The sequence below is a fragment of the Leptonychotes weddellii genome, chromosome 7, assembly GCF_054177405.1.
Source record: "Leptonychotes weddellii isolate Sample4059 chromosome 7, ASM5417740v2, whole genome shotgun sequence".
In the NCBI taxonomy this organism is placed as follows: domain Eukaryota; kingdom Metazoa; phylum Chordata; class Mammalia; order Carnivora; family Phocidae; genus Leptonychotes; species Leptonychotes weddellii.
The window spans coordinates 17590283-17605280 of record NC_138375.1 but is presented as its reverse complement, the minus strand read 5'-3'; the positions used below and the strand labels follow the sequence as shown (position 1 = coordinate 17605280).

The following is a 14998-nucleotide window of genomic DNA, read 5'->3' as shown; positions in this document are numbered from 1 at the left end:
ATTGTTTTTTATAAACAAAACAAAACTGCAGCTATTTGTTGCTGAGCTCAAAACCTGAGTGTGCCCTTGTTGCCCTCCGCATTGTTTCCTGGCACCTCTTTTATGGTTTCTGAGGATGTCACCTTGTCACAGCAATTACTTTGCCTATCTTTTGTCTTTCCTCCAAAGTGTCTTACCTCGAGCCGTCAATTATTTCTAATTCTAGTACACAAATCTGTAGTGTTTTTAATATTCAAGTGCAAAGGTCCTATTGATCAAAATTTTGGTAAAAATAAGTGACCTGAAATGTTTAGTCTTGAATCCTAGAAAACCAGAAATACATCAAAATTGTTTGAAATCTTCAATAATGAAAATTCAGATGTTGTGAGAGGTTGTCAATAATGGTCTCAAGGTGCACTTACCATGTATTTTTGCCTAGTCCTTGGGAAGTCTTTGCAATATTACCTTTTAGATTTGTACTTCTAAATGTGACTTTCCATATGTGATACAGAAATGTCAGTGCCTCCTTGCATGCCTGCCTTTGTGCTTAAGTCGATAACCAAACTAAGAACATACTCACCAGGAAAAAACATTTATCTGCTCTAAACATTAGAAGAGAAGCAAATGATTCAATCTGACACCTGGGAATGAGTTTAAAACAACTATAAATTGGAATTGATAGGAAAGCGTACCACATAATTAAAGCTCCATCAACTGTAAGATAAAAAATAAGGAGCATGCAAATAGATGTCTTTAAGGAAAAATGAAACGTAAGATGGGTGACAGGAGCTACTTTGCTTTTGTCACCGTATGCATAACAATGTCTGCTTTCTGACGCCCCGCCTGCTGCTCCCCCTATATGGTAAACACCCTTGGAAGCTCTTAGTGAAAGTAATTTCAGTTTTTTTGACAAACTAGGATATCTGTGTTCAATAGACTACTCTTGGAAATGAATTAGGAAATGTAAATGAATAGCTCTTTCATACATTTAAAATATAGAAATGCAGTCTATTAACTTTGAAATTGATCAAATGAATCTCCCTAAATAGGTTTATGAACATAAACATAATTCCAGAGAAAGCATTATCAAATTATATATGTTGGGCACTGAATAAATACTTCTTGAACAAATTAATTACTGAAGTTGCCATATAATTAAAATAATTATGAATGTGTGTATTTTATGTATACAACATATGTATCTTTATAATATAGCTGTTTGAATTACTTAACAGAGAATTGAATCTATACCATTTTGATGAATGGGCTCAATCTTCATCATGACTTTTCTGGAAAGTATGAGACACCTTGAAAACACTTTTATTAATGTTTCAGGGATAAATAAATATATGTATGTTCATGTGTGTACACACACATTCACAACTCACCTACCATATGTGTGTGTGAGTGTGTGTGTGTGTGTGTGTGTCCCTTCCAACAAATTACTGTGGAAGAAAATGGATATATATATAATTTAGACTTATTATAATATGAACCAATGGAAAATGATTGCTTTCCTGTCTAAGTCTCAGAAGGTACTAAAAATTAACACAGATAATGCCTACTCTCCTCAAAAAGAAATACACTTTGCAATGGAGATAAACCCTGCACCAACCACGAAATAAAATGAAGTGATAAATAATTTTGGATCCTTGACCAGAACTATAATGACAAGTTTAAGGCGACAGATTTTCAGAATCTAAGCATGTGCCTAAAAATACATGCAATCTCAAAAATGTCCAAGCTAAAAATAAAAAGTGGGAGAACAAATTCCTGGAGACAACACTCAGTGAAATCTATGTGACAGTAAAATTAATGAAACAATAAAACGTTTGTTCTTTTGTTCTTGCTTGGTCTGTTAAAAGAAGATCCATGATATGGAAACCTTTCACCAGAACCTGATAATCCCTAATACCAGGAACATTTTCTATTTAATTTTTAAAAAATATTTTGCATCAAAGTATTAAGTTTATAGATATTAAAAAAAAAAAAAGGAAAACAAGCTACCTCTTCCATTCTTCCTCACCTGTAGATCTAATCCTTACAGAAAACAACTTTAAACTTGTTTTTTAGTTCATCTAGGTTAAGCTGCAATTCCTTAAGCAATATCTTATTATTTGATGAAATATTTTTATATATTACCTTTGACTTCCTTTTACTATTGATAAAAATGAAGCTCAGTAACATTTCAACCTATTCTCCCCAGATGTAATTATATCAGTGTTTTGTTTTGTTTTGTTTTTTTCTTCCCCATTTCTCTATCAGTTATCTTAGCAAATTTAAATAATATGTGATTAAATTTCTTTTATATCCACCACGCTCAGTCTCTCTTTCTCTGTCCCAGCAGCATTTTCATAGAAGGACTAGATATATAGAGATTTTTTAATTGTCTAAAAAAAACTAGCAATTTTCAAAATGAGCTTATCAAAAAAAACGTATGCAAAAAATACCATATTATTAACTATGTAAAATTTTGATCTTTTGTGCCAAAATGTTTGCTGGAGCATGTCCTGGCTTTCAGGTGTCTCAGAGACAAACCCAGACATTTGATTTCCCCATGCAATAATTTCAACTGTTGAATATTAGAGATCCTCTTCAGCAAAGTTGTATTTTTCCAAGATATTATAGCTTTGTGCTTTTAATGTGCTATGTGCACAGCTGCTCAGTATTTGTCAGTGAGCAGCCCTATAACATTCAGCTTCATTTTGCCAGCCTTCAGGGTTGCACACCTAGAGCCCTCAGTAGTCCCATTCCCACATGGGTGGCTAATCTCTATAGCTTAGGAAATCCTGCCATCCCAGATTTACCCTCTTCGCTTCTGTAATTTGGATACAAAGCTGTCTAGATCTCATGTATTCCCATATCTCTATTTAGCCCCTTATTTTCCTGGAATACATTCTTCATTAGGTTCTTTAAAAAGGCCCAAAGGGAGAGAAATTTGCTGAGTCTAAAACTACCTTTATTCGGTTATCACACTTGATTAATATGCTGGAGAGGTCCAAAATAATTCTATCATCGAATTTTGATCACATTGCTCAATCCTTTTCTAGCATCAGGGGTTACCTTGAAAAGTCCATTGACATTTTAATCTATATCTTTTTTTTTTTTTCTCAACCTCATAGTTAAATATTTGTTTTCAGTTGCGTGTATTGTCTTCCATTTATCCTCTAGCTCACAAATTCCCTCCTTGGATGATCATAATCTTCAGTTTAGCCCATCCATTATTTTTTAACTTCAACTATTATATTGTAAATATCTATTTATTGTATTTGGCTTTATATCAAAAAACCCCAGCCACTTTTTATATTCTCTGGTGAGATTTTTATGACCGCTTTTACTTCTTAAGGCACACTGAATATATTTGAAAATGTTTTTTTATGTGATGACTCCACATTAATTGTTTTGTTGATCTGATTTAGCTGTAGGATTTTATTTGTTTCATTTTTTTGCTTTTGGAATTTTTTATTGTTGTTGCTTTTTAGTGCTTTGCTTTTGTGTTCCTGTGATACTCATGTTTCTTTGTGTTGTTATATATATATAATTGTTACTAGATATCATAATATTATATTAATTTATAATTAATTTATATTAATATCATATAACATATTATACAGCCTAATATATAATTAATATTTATAATATATTATATAATTATATAGATAATATACGAATCCCAAATATATATTTAAATATATGATATAATGATATAATATTTTAACATATATTATTTTAATAATATATAATATATATAGTATATATTATTATAATAATATGTAATATATGTAATATATAATATGTAAATCTGGAATATATATTTGAAATCTGTGAGGTTTGTTGTTGAATCCTAAATGGAAGATGTCTGCATCTGTTAAGTGCTAGGAACACTACCAACACTTTTAAGTGATGCTTGACTTGACAATTATTTGTGGTGTAAGTGGGTTTGCTTGTTTGCTTTAACTTTTCACATAGTATATAATAATTACAAGAGAATATATGTAGTACCACTTTAAATCATTATGAGGACTTTAAAAATAGATTGCATTAACATGTATGCTCCTCAAATTTAATGTTATTTGATATATATATTTATGTATATATAGAGATTATTTATAAATATACATATAGCATTTACATATCACTAAAAACATATTCTTGCATTCTTATTGTTTATGGTTTGTGAAAATAATATCACACTGTATATAATTTTCTGATATATGCCTATTTCCACTTATTATTATGTATCTAAGGTTCATCCATATTTTTCCCACATAACTATAGCTCACAGTTTTCACTTTTGAATTATGTAGGAATGTGTGTTATGTAAAAAGTTTATTTACCTATTCTCATGCTGTCTGACATTTGGGTTCTCTCTCTTTTTTTTTTCATTTTACAAATAGTAATTCCATATGGCATTTCTGCAACTATTCTCATAGGCATTGCTGGATTTTATTTATGCTACTATTTAACTTCACATTATATAATCCCATATTGTTTCCTGTTATGGGTTGAATTGCGTCCCCTAAAAAATATTTTTCCTCTTTTTTTAAGATTGGTTTATTTATTTTAGAATGAGAAAGAGAGAGAGACCTCAAGTGAGGGAGGGACAGAGGAAGAGGGGGAGAGAGAGAGACTCTCAAGCAGACTCTCTGCTGAGTGTGGAGCCTGATGCAGGACACAGGGCAGGATCTCACGACCCTGAGGTCATGACCTGAGCTGAAACCAGGAGTCAGACGCTCCACCAACTATGCCACCCAGGTGCCCCTAAAAAGTATATTTTTAACTATTAAACCTCAGTACATCAAAATGTGCCCTTATATAAAAATAGGGTCTTTATAGAGGTAATCAATTTAAAAGGAGGTCTTTAGGGTTAGGGCTTAATCCAGTAAGACTGGTGTCCTTATAAAAAGGGGTAATTTGGACATAGAGACATTCACACAGGGGAGACACAGGAAGAAGATGGCCATGTAACTGGACTGATGTGCTTATAAGTCAACGAACACCAAGGATTGTTGGCAACCACCAGTCGCTAGAAGAGGGAAAGAAGGATTCTTCCCTATAGCCATGACGGAAAGCATGGCCCTGCCAGATACCTAGATCTCAGACTTCTAGGCTCTAGAACTGTAAGACAAATTCCTATTGTTGTTTTTTTTTTAAATTTTTATTGTTATGTTAATCACCATACATTACATCATTAGTTTTTGATGGTTTTAAGCCACCCAGTTTTTTGTACTTTGTTAAAGCAGCCCTAGCTAATTAATACATTTCCCAAAGTCATTGTGCCAAATTTAACACCCATCAGCTCTGCATAATAGTCCCCATTATATCACATACTTTTAATACTTAGTTTTGTCAGCTTTAATTTTTGTCAGTTTAGTAGGTGTAAAATGGTATCACATCATGGCCTTAATTTGCATTTGCTTGATTAAAATCCAGTATACTTTTGTTTGTCTTTCTTGTTTCCTCTACTATAAACTGTTCATTGTTCATATCCTTGACTAATTTTTCCAGTGGCTTATCTGTCTTTTCTTATGGATCTTTAGAGATACTATGTTTGTCGATATGAAATTATTCTCTTTATTTGTAACATGTGTCACTTTCTCTATATTGTCTTTTATTTATAGAAGCTGTTAATTGGAGCATAGATTGATTTATCAACCTTTTATTTTATGCTTTGTTAATCATTTGTCTTATTTTAGATTTCTTTCCCTTACTAAAGATTGCTAAATTATTGGCCTACATTTATTTGTAAATTAAAGTTCTAGAAACTGTGTGTGTGTATGTGTGTGTGTGTGTGTGAGAGAGAGAGCTGAGGATTGTTGTAGATAACCAAAAAGATACTGGCTTAGAATTTTTAACTAAAGTTTTGCATATGTGAAGGAAATTAAAGAGCAACCTTTGCAGGATAAAGTTGGAAATTAACACATCTCTGTGTCATCACCCTCCCATGTAGGTTAAATCTGTCTTTAGCAATAAAATAATTTGATTAATATACAGATATGACTTAATATTTTGTAGTTCAAGAATTATGCTGAAACATAAAGGAAAAAGAGGAAACTTACAATATTAATTCAAAGAAGTAATCTTATCATAATCAAGGCATAGAAACCTGCAAACTTCTGGAAGGGCTGAATTAATTTTCATTAGTAAATTTCAAAAGCTTATTTGTAAAGATTGTTGATAAAATGTTCCATTAAAATATTAAAGGACTTTTATAAACTAGGGCAGTAATTAAGTTGCAAAATAAAAGAAACTCATGGTTCATAAAAGAAAATCACAAGTACAATTACAGACTGTTAGAAGAGCAGAATCTGGAGAACTGTATATAAATTTATTTACTTAATTCTATCAAAAATCCTATCAAAGTTGTAGTCAGAAACAAATTCGTAATCCTTAATGCCTTCATTATAGGTAAGAATATACTTGAAAAAGCATAGGATTTAAGAAAGTATTAAATAATTTTTTAAATCTTGTTAAAAAATCAGGATAACAAGACTAATTTTTTAAAAAATTGTATTGTATTACCATTGATGGGTATTAAAGAGGGCACGTTCTGCATGGAGCACTGGGTGTTATGCACAAACAATGAATCATGGAACACTACATCAAAAACTAATGATGTAATGTATGGTGATTAACATAACAATAAAAATTAAAAAAATATATTAAAGGACTATTTGTTTGCTAAGAATATGTATATTCATATAAGTACATATGAATATATATATCTATATATATGTGTTTGTGTATCCATATGTGTGTGTGTGTGTGTGTGTGTGTGTGTATCTCAACAGGCATTTGAGGCATTTGGTATGTTGTCCTATATCTTATGGCACCTAACTCCATCATTTTCCTTCCTTTGTGTCTTTATGAGCCAAGTATTTACGACTGTATTTTCATGGAGCTATAATGTCTTTTGTCTTAATGTCTCTCTCCCTTTTGTAAAAAGCACTTTAAAAACAAAGGTGTGGCAAGTGGTAGTGAAGAAGGGTCCTCCCAGGTGGCATAATTTCAGTGGTTTTCTCATCCAGACACAGACTCTCCCTGAAGTCACTGTAGACTGCCTGATGATCCTCTACCATTGTGTTGATGGAAGCCATAGTTTCAGCTCTCTCCCCTAGCTCTTAGGTCTGTAAAAACATTCTTTAGGTTCATTTGAACCCATAGTATGAGTGTAAAATGTCGTGAGGGGTGGTTTGTGTCTAGACCATGTTTCCATGAAAAACACGAGTCCTACTTTATTGTGGAGACTAGTTGCTGCTGTAGAATTAGTCTGTGGATGATTTGGAGGTTGATATATGTCCTCCTTTCTTCAAGAGGCCATAAAAATAATGATCAATGTTATGGAAATAGCAAATATCCTCAGGTCAAAAGGTGACTTCAGTTTTCTAATTACTTTTGTAGTTTCTCATTTTCCATCAATTTGGGGCTTGTACTTTTTTAAATACCTTTGAATGTATATTTCTAGCTCAATTTATGATCCACAGTTATTGTTTTTCAGTTGAACTGAGTTATCTAGCTTGCTTTGCCAGAAGCCTGATTTAATGTTTTTTAATCAACTAATTACTATATTATTGTTGATTAAATTTTCAAAATGATGGACAGTAGTAACAAGTTGATTTTTGTGTTTTTCTATGATCCCATTAATCTGATATCTCAATTTCTGTCTGAGGAAATCCTGATCTTAACTTTCCTTTCCATTCCTCCAATTTAGAACAGCAAATCTCCAAGAAAATTTAGTTTATAATAAAGAAAACACTTGTGACCAGCGTTTGGGCATTAGGGTTGTGTTTCATGCTAGTGGAATAAAATTCTAGACCTTTTCAGAGACAGCGATTAAAATAAAAATGTACAGCTAGTTTCTAAGTGTGAATTTATAAAATCAGTTTTAATATTATAGTAATATTATAATAACATTATGAAATATTTTTTCTATTACAGTACAGGATTTTCCCTTATGCCATAAAAACTTAAACATTAATATTATAAATCATAGCATCTAAATTCCTTTTGAAGGATACAGATATTTTATCTTCAAAACAAAGATCAATCAACAAGTTGAAAGACAATAACTTACTGTTGTATCTATGTTTATGTCAAAGATATCTTTAGATTTCTTATTTCAAATACGAATAGTTACCTTCCTTCTGGCTTTTTGACACATTTGCACATTATGAAGCTAGACTTATTCCATTTAAGTTTTGAATACTACATTATATTCGAAATTATGGTTCTATCTCTATTAAAAGGAACTAGGACTTTGAGATACAGCCAATTTTAGGGCTTGGTCACAGAAAATATAAGATGAACCTGTAACATGTTGTGATGCTAGATATTAAGGAAGTACTCAAAAAAAAAAAAAGTAATGGGGCATCTGGCTGGCTGAGTTGGTAGAGCATTTGGCTCTTGATCTTGGGGTTGTGAGTTCGAGCCCTATGTTCGGTGTAGAAATTCATTTAAAAAAAAAGTGATGGAAGCATGTTGAAAAGGCATTATAAACAACCTAAAAGATCACCCACTGACAAAACCTGTAAGAAATTGCACAAAACGATATATAGGACATAGTATAAAATAAAATGTCCTTGAGTCCATACTGCTAAAAACATATACTAATATAAATAAATAAATGGGGAGAAAGAGCAATTTTTCCTTTCAGGAGAATTCCAAGTAGTAAATGTGAAAAGAAGGAACAAAATAGAAAATCATCATTAGAAAACCACAGTATTAATTATTAAGATCACTGATCAGTACTAAAATTCATGGGCAGATTTTTGAGGAGAAACAGAATATTTGCATAATCTTAAAGTATATCTCCCAAGATATGCATTAATTATTTTAAAAATTCCTTATTAATAAGGGAGGAAACTGACAGAAATACCTTCTTAACCAAGTGATCAAGACATCATATGGTCTCTGGTATATGATACACTGAGAACAGATCACTTCTGTGTACTGTTGACAAAAATATAAAACCTCCATCTAATCATGAGAAAATATAAAACAGACCCAGACTAAAAGACATTTTACAGAGTAACTGACTAGTATTCCTTAAAAGAAGATAAGGAAAGACTGAAAAATTCTCACAGATTGGAGGGAGTAAAAAACATGACAACCAAATGCAAAGTAGGATCTCTGAAAAGGCTTCTTTCCTTCCTTCCTTCCTTCCTTCCTCCTTTATTTTTTGAGGGGGTTGGGGAGAGGGAGAGAGAGAGAGAAAAAGAATCTCAAGCAGACTCCACACTGAGCACAGAGCCAAACGGGATTGACCTCCTGACCCTGAGATCATGACCTGAGCCTAAATCAAGAGTCAGACACTCAACGACTGAGCCACCGAGGCGCCCCTCTCTGAAAAAGCTTTGGAAAAGCTGGTGAAATCCAAATTGGAATTAGTTAATAGTAAAGTGATTAAAATACCATTTCCCAAAACTAAATTTAATGTAAATGATGGTGAACCAAAAATTAAAAATGAACTTGCTAAATGTTATACAGTTAGGTGTGGTGGATCTTGAATTTTAGTCCACTCTATATAACCACTGGACTCTTGTCTGGTTTTGGTATCAGGGTTTTACTGATCTCATAATGAGCTGGGAAAGAGTCCTCATTTTTCTTTTCTCCAGAAGACTTTACATAAGAAGAGAAAATAAGGAATTTTCTGCTTCACGAATGTTCCTTAAAAATATTTGAGCTGCTAAGGGCACCTGGGTGACTCAGTCAGTTAATCGCCTGGCTTTGCCTCAGGTCATGATCCCAGGGTCCTGGGATCTAGTCCTGCATCGGGCTCCATGCTCAGCGGGGAATCTGCTTCTTCCTCTGCCCCCCCCACTCATGTGCACACACTCTCTCTCTCTCTCAAAAATAAGTAAGTAAAATCTTTAAAAAATATTTGAGCTGCTAGTATTTAAGAGGCTAGATCATTTTAAATCATATATCATATATTAAATGATATTTAATCATGTATTAAATCATATTTTAAATCATACTTTATTTCCTCTTTAGTACCTTTGGTATATTTTTAATTATCTTTAGGAATTTACCAGTCTAGCTAGTTAATTTTATTGACATATAAGTAATACTCTCTAATCTTTTAAATCACTACATTTTCTGTAGTTGCATTTCTTTAAAATAATTCCTAATACTTTTTGCCCTTTCTCCCCTTTTCATGAACCATTTTGTCATATATATTTATTTTGTGAGTCCTTTAAAAAAACTCACTTTTGGCATTTTTATTCTCTTGTTCCTATATTTGTTTTCAACTTGATTACTTTCTGTTTTTATCTTAATTATTTCCTTCTTTTTCTTTGATGGTTATTATGTCTTTCTTTTCTAGGTTCTTTTAATGCTTAACTTATTATTTTCAGCTTGTCTTTTCTTTATATAAAAACACATAAAGTTGTAAATTACCTTCTCTAAGTAGAATTGTTTTCTCTGCCCCATGTTTTAATTTCTTTTCATGGATTTTTCAATTATTTTTAGGTCTCTATTTTTGTATATTATTTGAACCATCAGTTACATAGGAATTACTTCTAATTTTCTTTTAACTTTTCAAGAATATGAGTATTTTGGAGTGATCTTTTTCATACTAACCTCTGCCTTAATTGTAGCATGGTCAGAGAATTTAGTTGATATTGATTTGTTAAAATTTATTCAAACATGTCTAATAATTTAATTTTTGATCAAATGGTTCATGGGATTCAATGGTTCATGCCCGCTTCAAAAAAATCTGTATTCTCTAGATTGTGCAGATTTCATATCAAATCATTCATATTATTTTTAAATATTACATATTCTTGGTCTAGTTAAATAATCATTAATTTAAAAAAAGCATTATTATGGCTATATTTCACATATACTCTAGATCTGAGAATAGATAATCGTGGTATTGAAGATTTTAACAGAAAGCAACTTTTATAGATGTTATAAAGTAAATAATGAAATTTAAAAAATCTATCCTAATATCAATAATAAGTGCTTTCAGTAGAGCAGTGATATTATTTTTGTATTTTAGAAAAGCTATTTCTGATACAGTATAATATATCAATTTATCAAGGTGCTGCTTCTATAAAATTTAATTTTTTAAAGAATCTTCTTGCAGTAAATAGGTTGAGTTGGTGATATTCTGTGATAGAAATATTGTGAAACAGATATTTTCAAAAGGAAGAGTCAGAGGTTGCCAGGCAAAGAGTTGTGTGGAAAATCAAACTAAGAAAAGCATACTGGAAAAACCTAAACCTAAAAAAAAAAAAAAAAAACAGTGTCATAGAGAGTATTAATTAAGAGAAAGGATGACAAGACAGAGAAGCCAATTTATGGAGAAGCAGCTTATGTATGTTTTATTTTAAGTATAATGGGACCAATCAAAGAAATTTGAAGCTCTGAATAATTATCCATAAGAGCATTGTTTTCAAAAGGATACTATGGCTGCAGTGTATAATGAGATTATCTGAGATTTGACTGGATTTAGTTAAGTATAGTTGCTGGTAGACAAATTAGAAAGTTTCTCATTTATCCAATACACAAATCAGTATATGGTGGCTACTACATTCAAAGAAACAGAATGAGAAAACAATGGCGGAAAAATACAAAGTCCCTGTTTCGCATTACATCTTCATGGTACGTATGAATAAATAAGTAAATAATATAATGACTAGCTATTGCAAGTAATATGAAGAATGACTGGGAGTGGTATTTTCAATAAGGTTATTTTCAGTAAGGCTATTGATGAAAGCTTATGAGAAGGTCACAACTGAGCAGTCATCTGAAGAAAGTGAGTGAAAGCCATCTGAATATTCAGGGACAGGGATTTCTAGAAGAAACAGCAAAGGTAGAGAGCCAACAGGACAGTAGCCAAGGAATGAGTCGAGAGTTCCTCTCAATAGTGTGTTACCAAAAATAGATGGAGAGGAAAATGTAAAAACAAACAAACAAAAAGAACAGGCTCGCGATTACCTGGGGTGTAGTGGAAGCCGAGTCTTACTGATGTCTCCTAGGAAACGACTTCCCAAACTGAACAGATAGAGGTACCTGTGTTAGGTTGTTAGGGCTGCTATAATTGGGTGGCTTAAACAACAGAAGTTTGTTTTCTCACAGATTTGGAAGCTAAAAGTCTAAGATTGAGGTTCAAGATCAGCAGGGTTGGTTTCTTCTGAGGCCTCTGCTTGGCTTCTAGATGGCTGTCTTCTCCCTGGGTCTTCACATGGTCTCCACTCTCTGCCTGTGTCCAGATTTCCTTTTCTTGTAAGGACACCAGCCATATTGGATTAGAGCCCACCCTAATGATCCCGTTTTACCTTAATTCCCTCAATTACTTCTTTAAAGACCCTGTCTCCTAAAGCAGTCACATTCTGTGGTACTGAATGGGGGTTCGGGCATCAATATATGAAATTTGAGGAGCATAGCCCCCAAACACTTACTGTAACACTGTAACAGTGCCATTTTCTCAGATTCGGTAAATTGCATTGTGGTTACAAGAGGATAGTGGGGGGGGGGATCTTATGTGAGGGGGAATGTCATGTGAGAAACAGAGAGAGAGATTTAGGAAATTGAACTTCGACAAGAAAACTTTGAAAAGTCCAGTTTGGTGCAAATCTTTCATAGAAGTGACTAAAGGAAAATACACTGGGAAAGATATACTCAGGCAAGAACATGATTAGCTAAGAGGTCTGGGCTTTATTGTGTATTTTAAGGAGAATTACTTAGGGTTTATGAGGATGGAGGGGCTATAATCAGAAGTGTGCTTCAGGTCGATTAGTCTGTCAGTAATATGTAGTTTATGATCAGGAGCTAGAACATAAATCCCATTAGCAGTAGAGATTGTTCCCACTGAAAGCTCATCTAGGTGCACTAGGAGCTTAGCTAAAGTCTTGTTTTGCTGTGGAATAGAGAGGAGTTTGTCAGAATTGAGTGTTTTCACAGTGACACTCTGAAGGGCCTCTTTGTATTTCTCCTACAGACTATACTTTGTTTCTCCTGTCACAAAGATAAATAGGATTCCTCCCCACTACAGCTGATTTCATGGAATTTCGTAATGTTCTGTCCTTTAGCTCAAATAACCTAAGAGTAGTAAATAACTAAATACAACAAAGGGAAAATAATTAAATATAAATATTCACTGTATATTCTGGGATTTGTTGTGATTGTATAAGCAAACACAGGTACCTCTCTGCACTCAAAGCTGATCTCTAGTTATTTGTGCAAATGCAAGAAAAGACAATGTGCTCATTTTCAAACCACAATTCTTAACACTCTTAGAGATTGGTACTCAGTATTTGTAATATGCACAGACCCAAGCCTCCCAAATGCCACATTTTCCATTCCTAGACCTTAATTTCGTGTTATCCATACCATGTGTATTCAACTCATTAATCAGTCAACATTGATGTAGAGTTTAAGATTTATAATGTTTTCTCATATACAATTTACCTTTGAATATTCTATTGAGAAACTCTCTCTCTCTCTCTCCCCCTCTTCTATATATTTTGCAGACACCATCCACCTTCGAGTTCTCGAGTCTTCCCCAATTGGCACAGCCATTGGGAGCGTAAAAGCAACTGATGCTGACACAGGGAAAAATGCAGAAGTAGAATACCGAATTATTGATGGTGATGGGACTGATATGTTTGACATCATAACTGAGAAGGACACACAGGAAGGCATCATAACTGTGAAAAAGGTGCACAACATCAGTTTAAATAAGCACCTGCCCATTTAGCAAATAGAGATTTCATTATGTGCTATCCCCTCACGCATTATCCATTAGGAGACGTCACTATCAGTCCAAATGTGATTTATATTGTGCACAAGTATGAGAAACATAAAGCCAAAGTTCTCCTTGAACATTTTGACCAAGTGCTTTTGTTGATTGAAACGTGAAACCTGAGTTCTTACAAAATTTAAAAGGCAAATTAATAGATGTGTGACTCCATTTCTGAGCCTTGTGAATAAAAGCCCCCCGCCCCATAATAACATTGTTTTCTTAAGAAAAAGCAGTTAATAGCTAATAATGGCAATATATCATCCCAGTTGGAGGCATAAAAAGTAGCATGCCATCTATCCAGATGTATGAAGCAATAATTAGAGCTGCTAATAAAAAGAGACGGCGTATTTTGAAAGATAATTTAATTGTTCACATTTTCCCTTCCGCTATATAAATTAAACTTTTCTGCTAATATGTGCTCAGTGATACAGTTTAAAGGTAACTAGTTTTTTTATTGTAGAGTCAGTACCACCATTATAAGAAAAAATTAAGGTCCTGTAAAAGTTAAGGTCCCATAAAAGTTAGATCATATTGAAATGTGCTAAAAACTCTATTGCATGAAGTAACCACTGAAACACTGAGTAATCACAAAACTTTCCAGAGTGTCAGTTGCAAAGGCCAAGGTAGGCAACCAAATGTTTTTAAATGGACAGTGACCAGCAAAGGAGGAAGCAGCTTCTTTGTTGTTTTTCATGCCTGGAAAGTAATAGTAATGCAAGTAAAATCTACTGCTTATCAGATAAAAAAAAAAGGAAGGTTGAAGGAATCTGAATCAACAATGTCTTTTTCTGTTAACAAAACATACCTTTTACAGCTATTTTTTTTTATTCTTATGTTAATCCCCATACATTACATCATTAGTTTTAGATGAAGTGTTCCCTGATTCATTGTTTGTGCATAACACCCAGTGCTCCATGCAGAACGTAGAGGAGTGAGGGAGAGGAGCTTGATTTTATACTTGTGACAGTTACAACGCGTCAATGTTTAAGTTCCATTTTTTTGTTTCATAATGTAACCTAATTACCAAGTTGCTATCAAAGTTTTTGTCTGTTCTTTTTACTCAAGGTTTTCCTTATCTTCAATGTTTCCTACAATGGTTGATAATTTTATATTAGTCTTCAAAATTTTATAGTTTATGTAGTACCTTGCCATTAAACTGAATGGAAATAATCACAACATAAATGTAAAAAGATAACTGAATTTTTTGCTTACAAACATTAAGCAGTCGCCAACACCTCAGCCCACACACATGCACACGTAAACACACAG

At 33.0% G+C, this 14998-nt stretch overlaps 1 protein-coding gene across 3 annotated transcripts in view; it reads left to right on the top strand.

Annotated features, from left to right (window-relative positions):
• The window catches only part of LOC102732812 (cadherin-10), a 163379-nt gene that overhangs the window by 122329 nt on the left and 26052 nt on the right, over window positions 1-14998 (top strand). For all 3 annotated transcript variants that reach the window (XM_081825929.1, XM_081825930.1, XM_081825928.1), the window contains exon 6: window positions 13458-13645. In XM_081825929.1, coding sequence (XP_081682055.1) covers window positions 13458-13645 — 188 coding nt within the window. The remainder of the gene's footprint in view (window positions 1-13457; window positions 13646-14998) is intronic.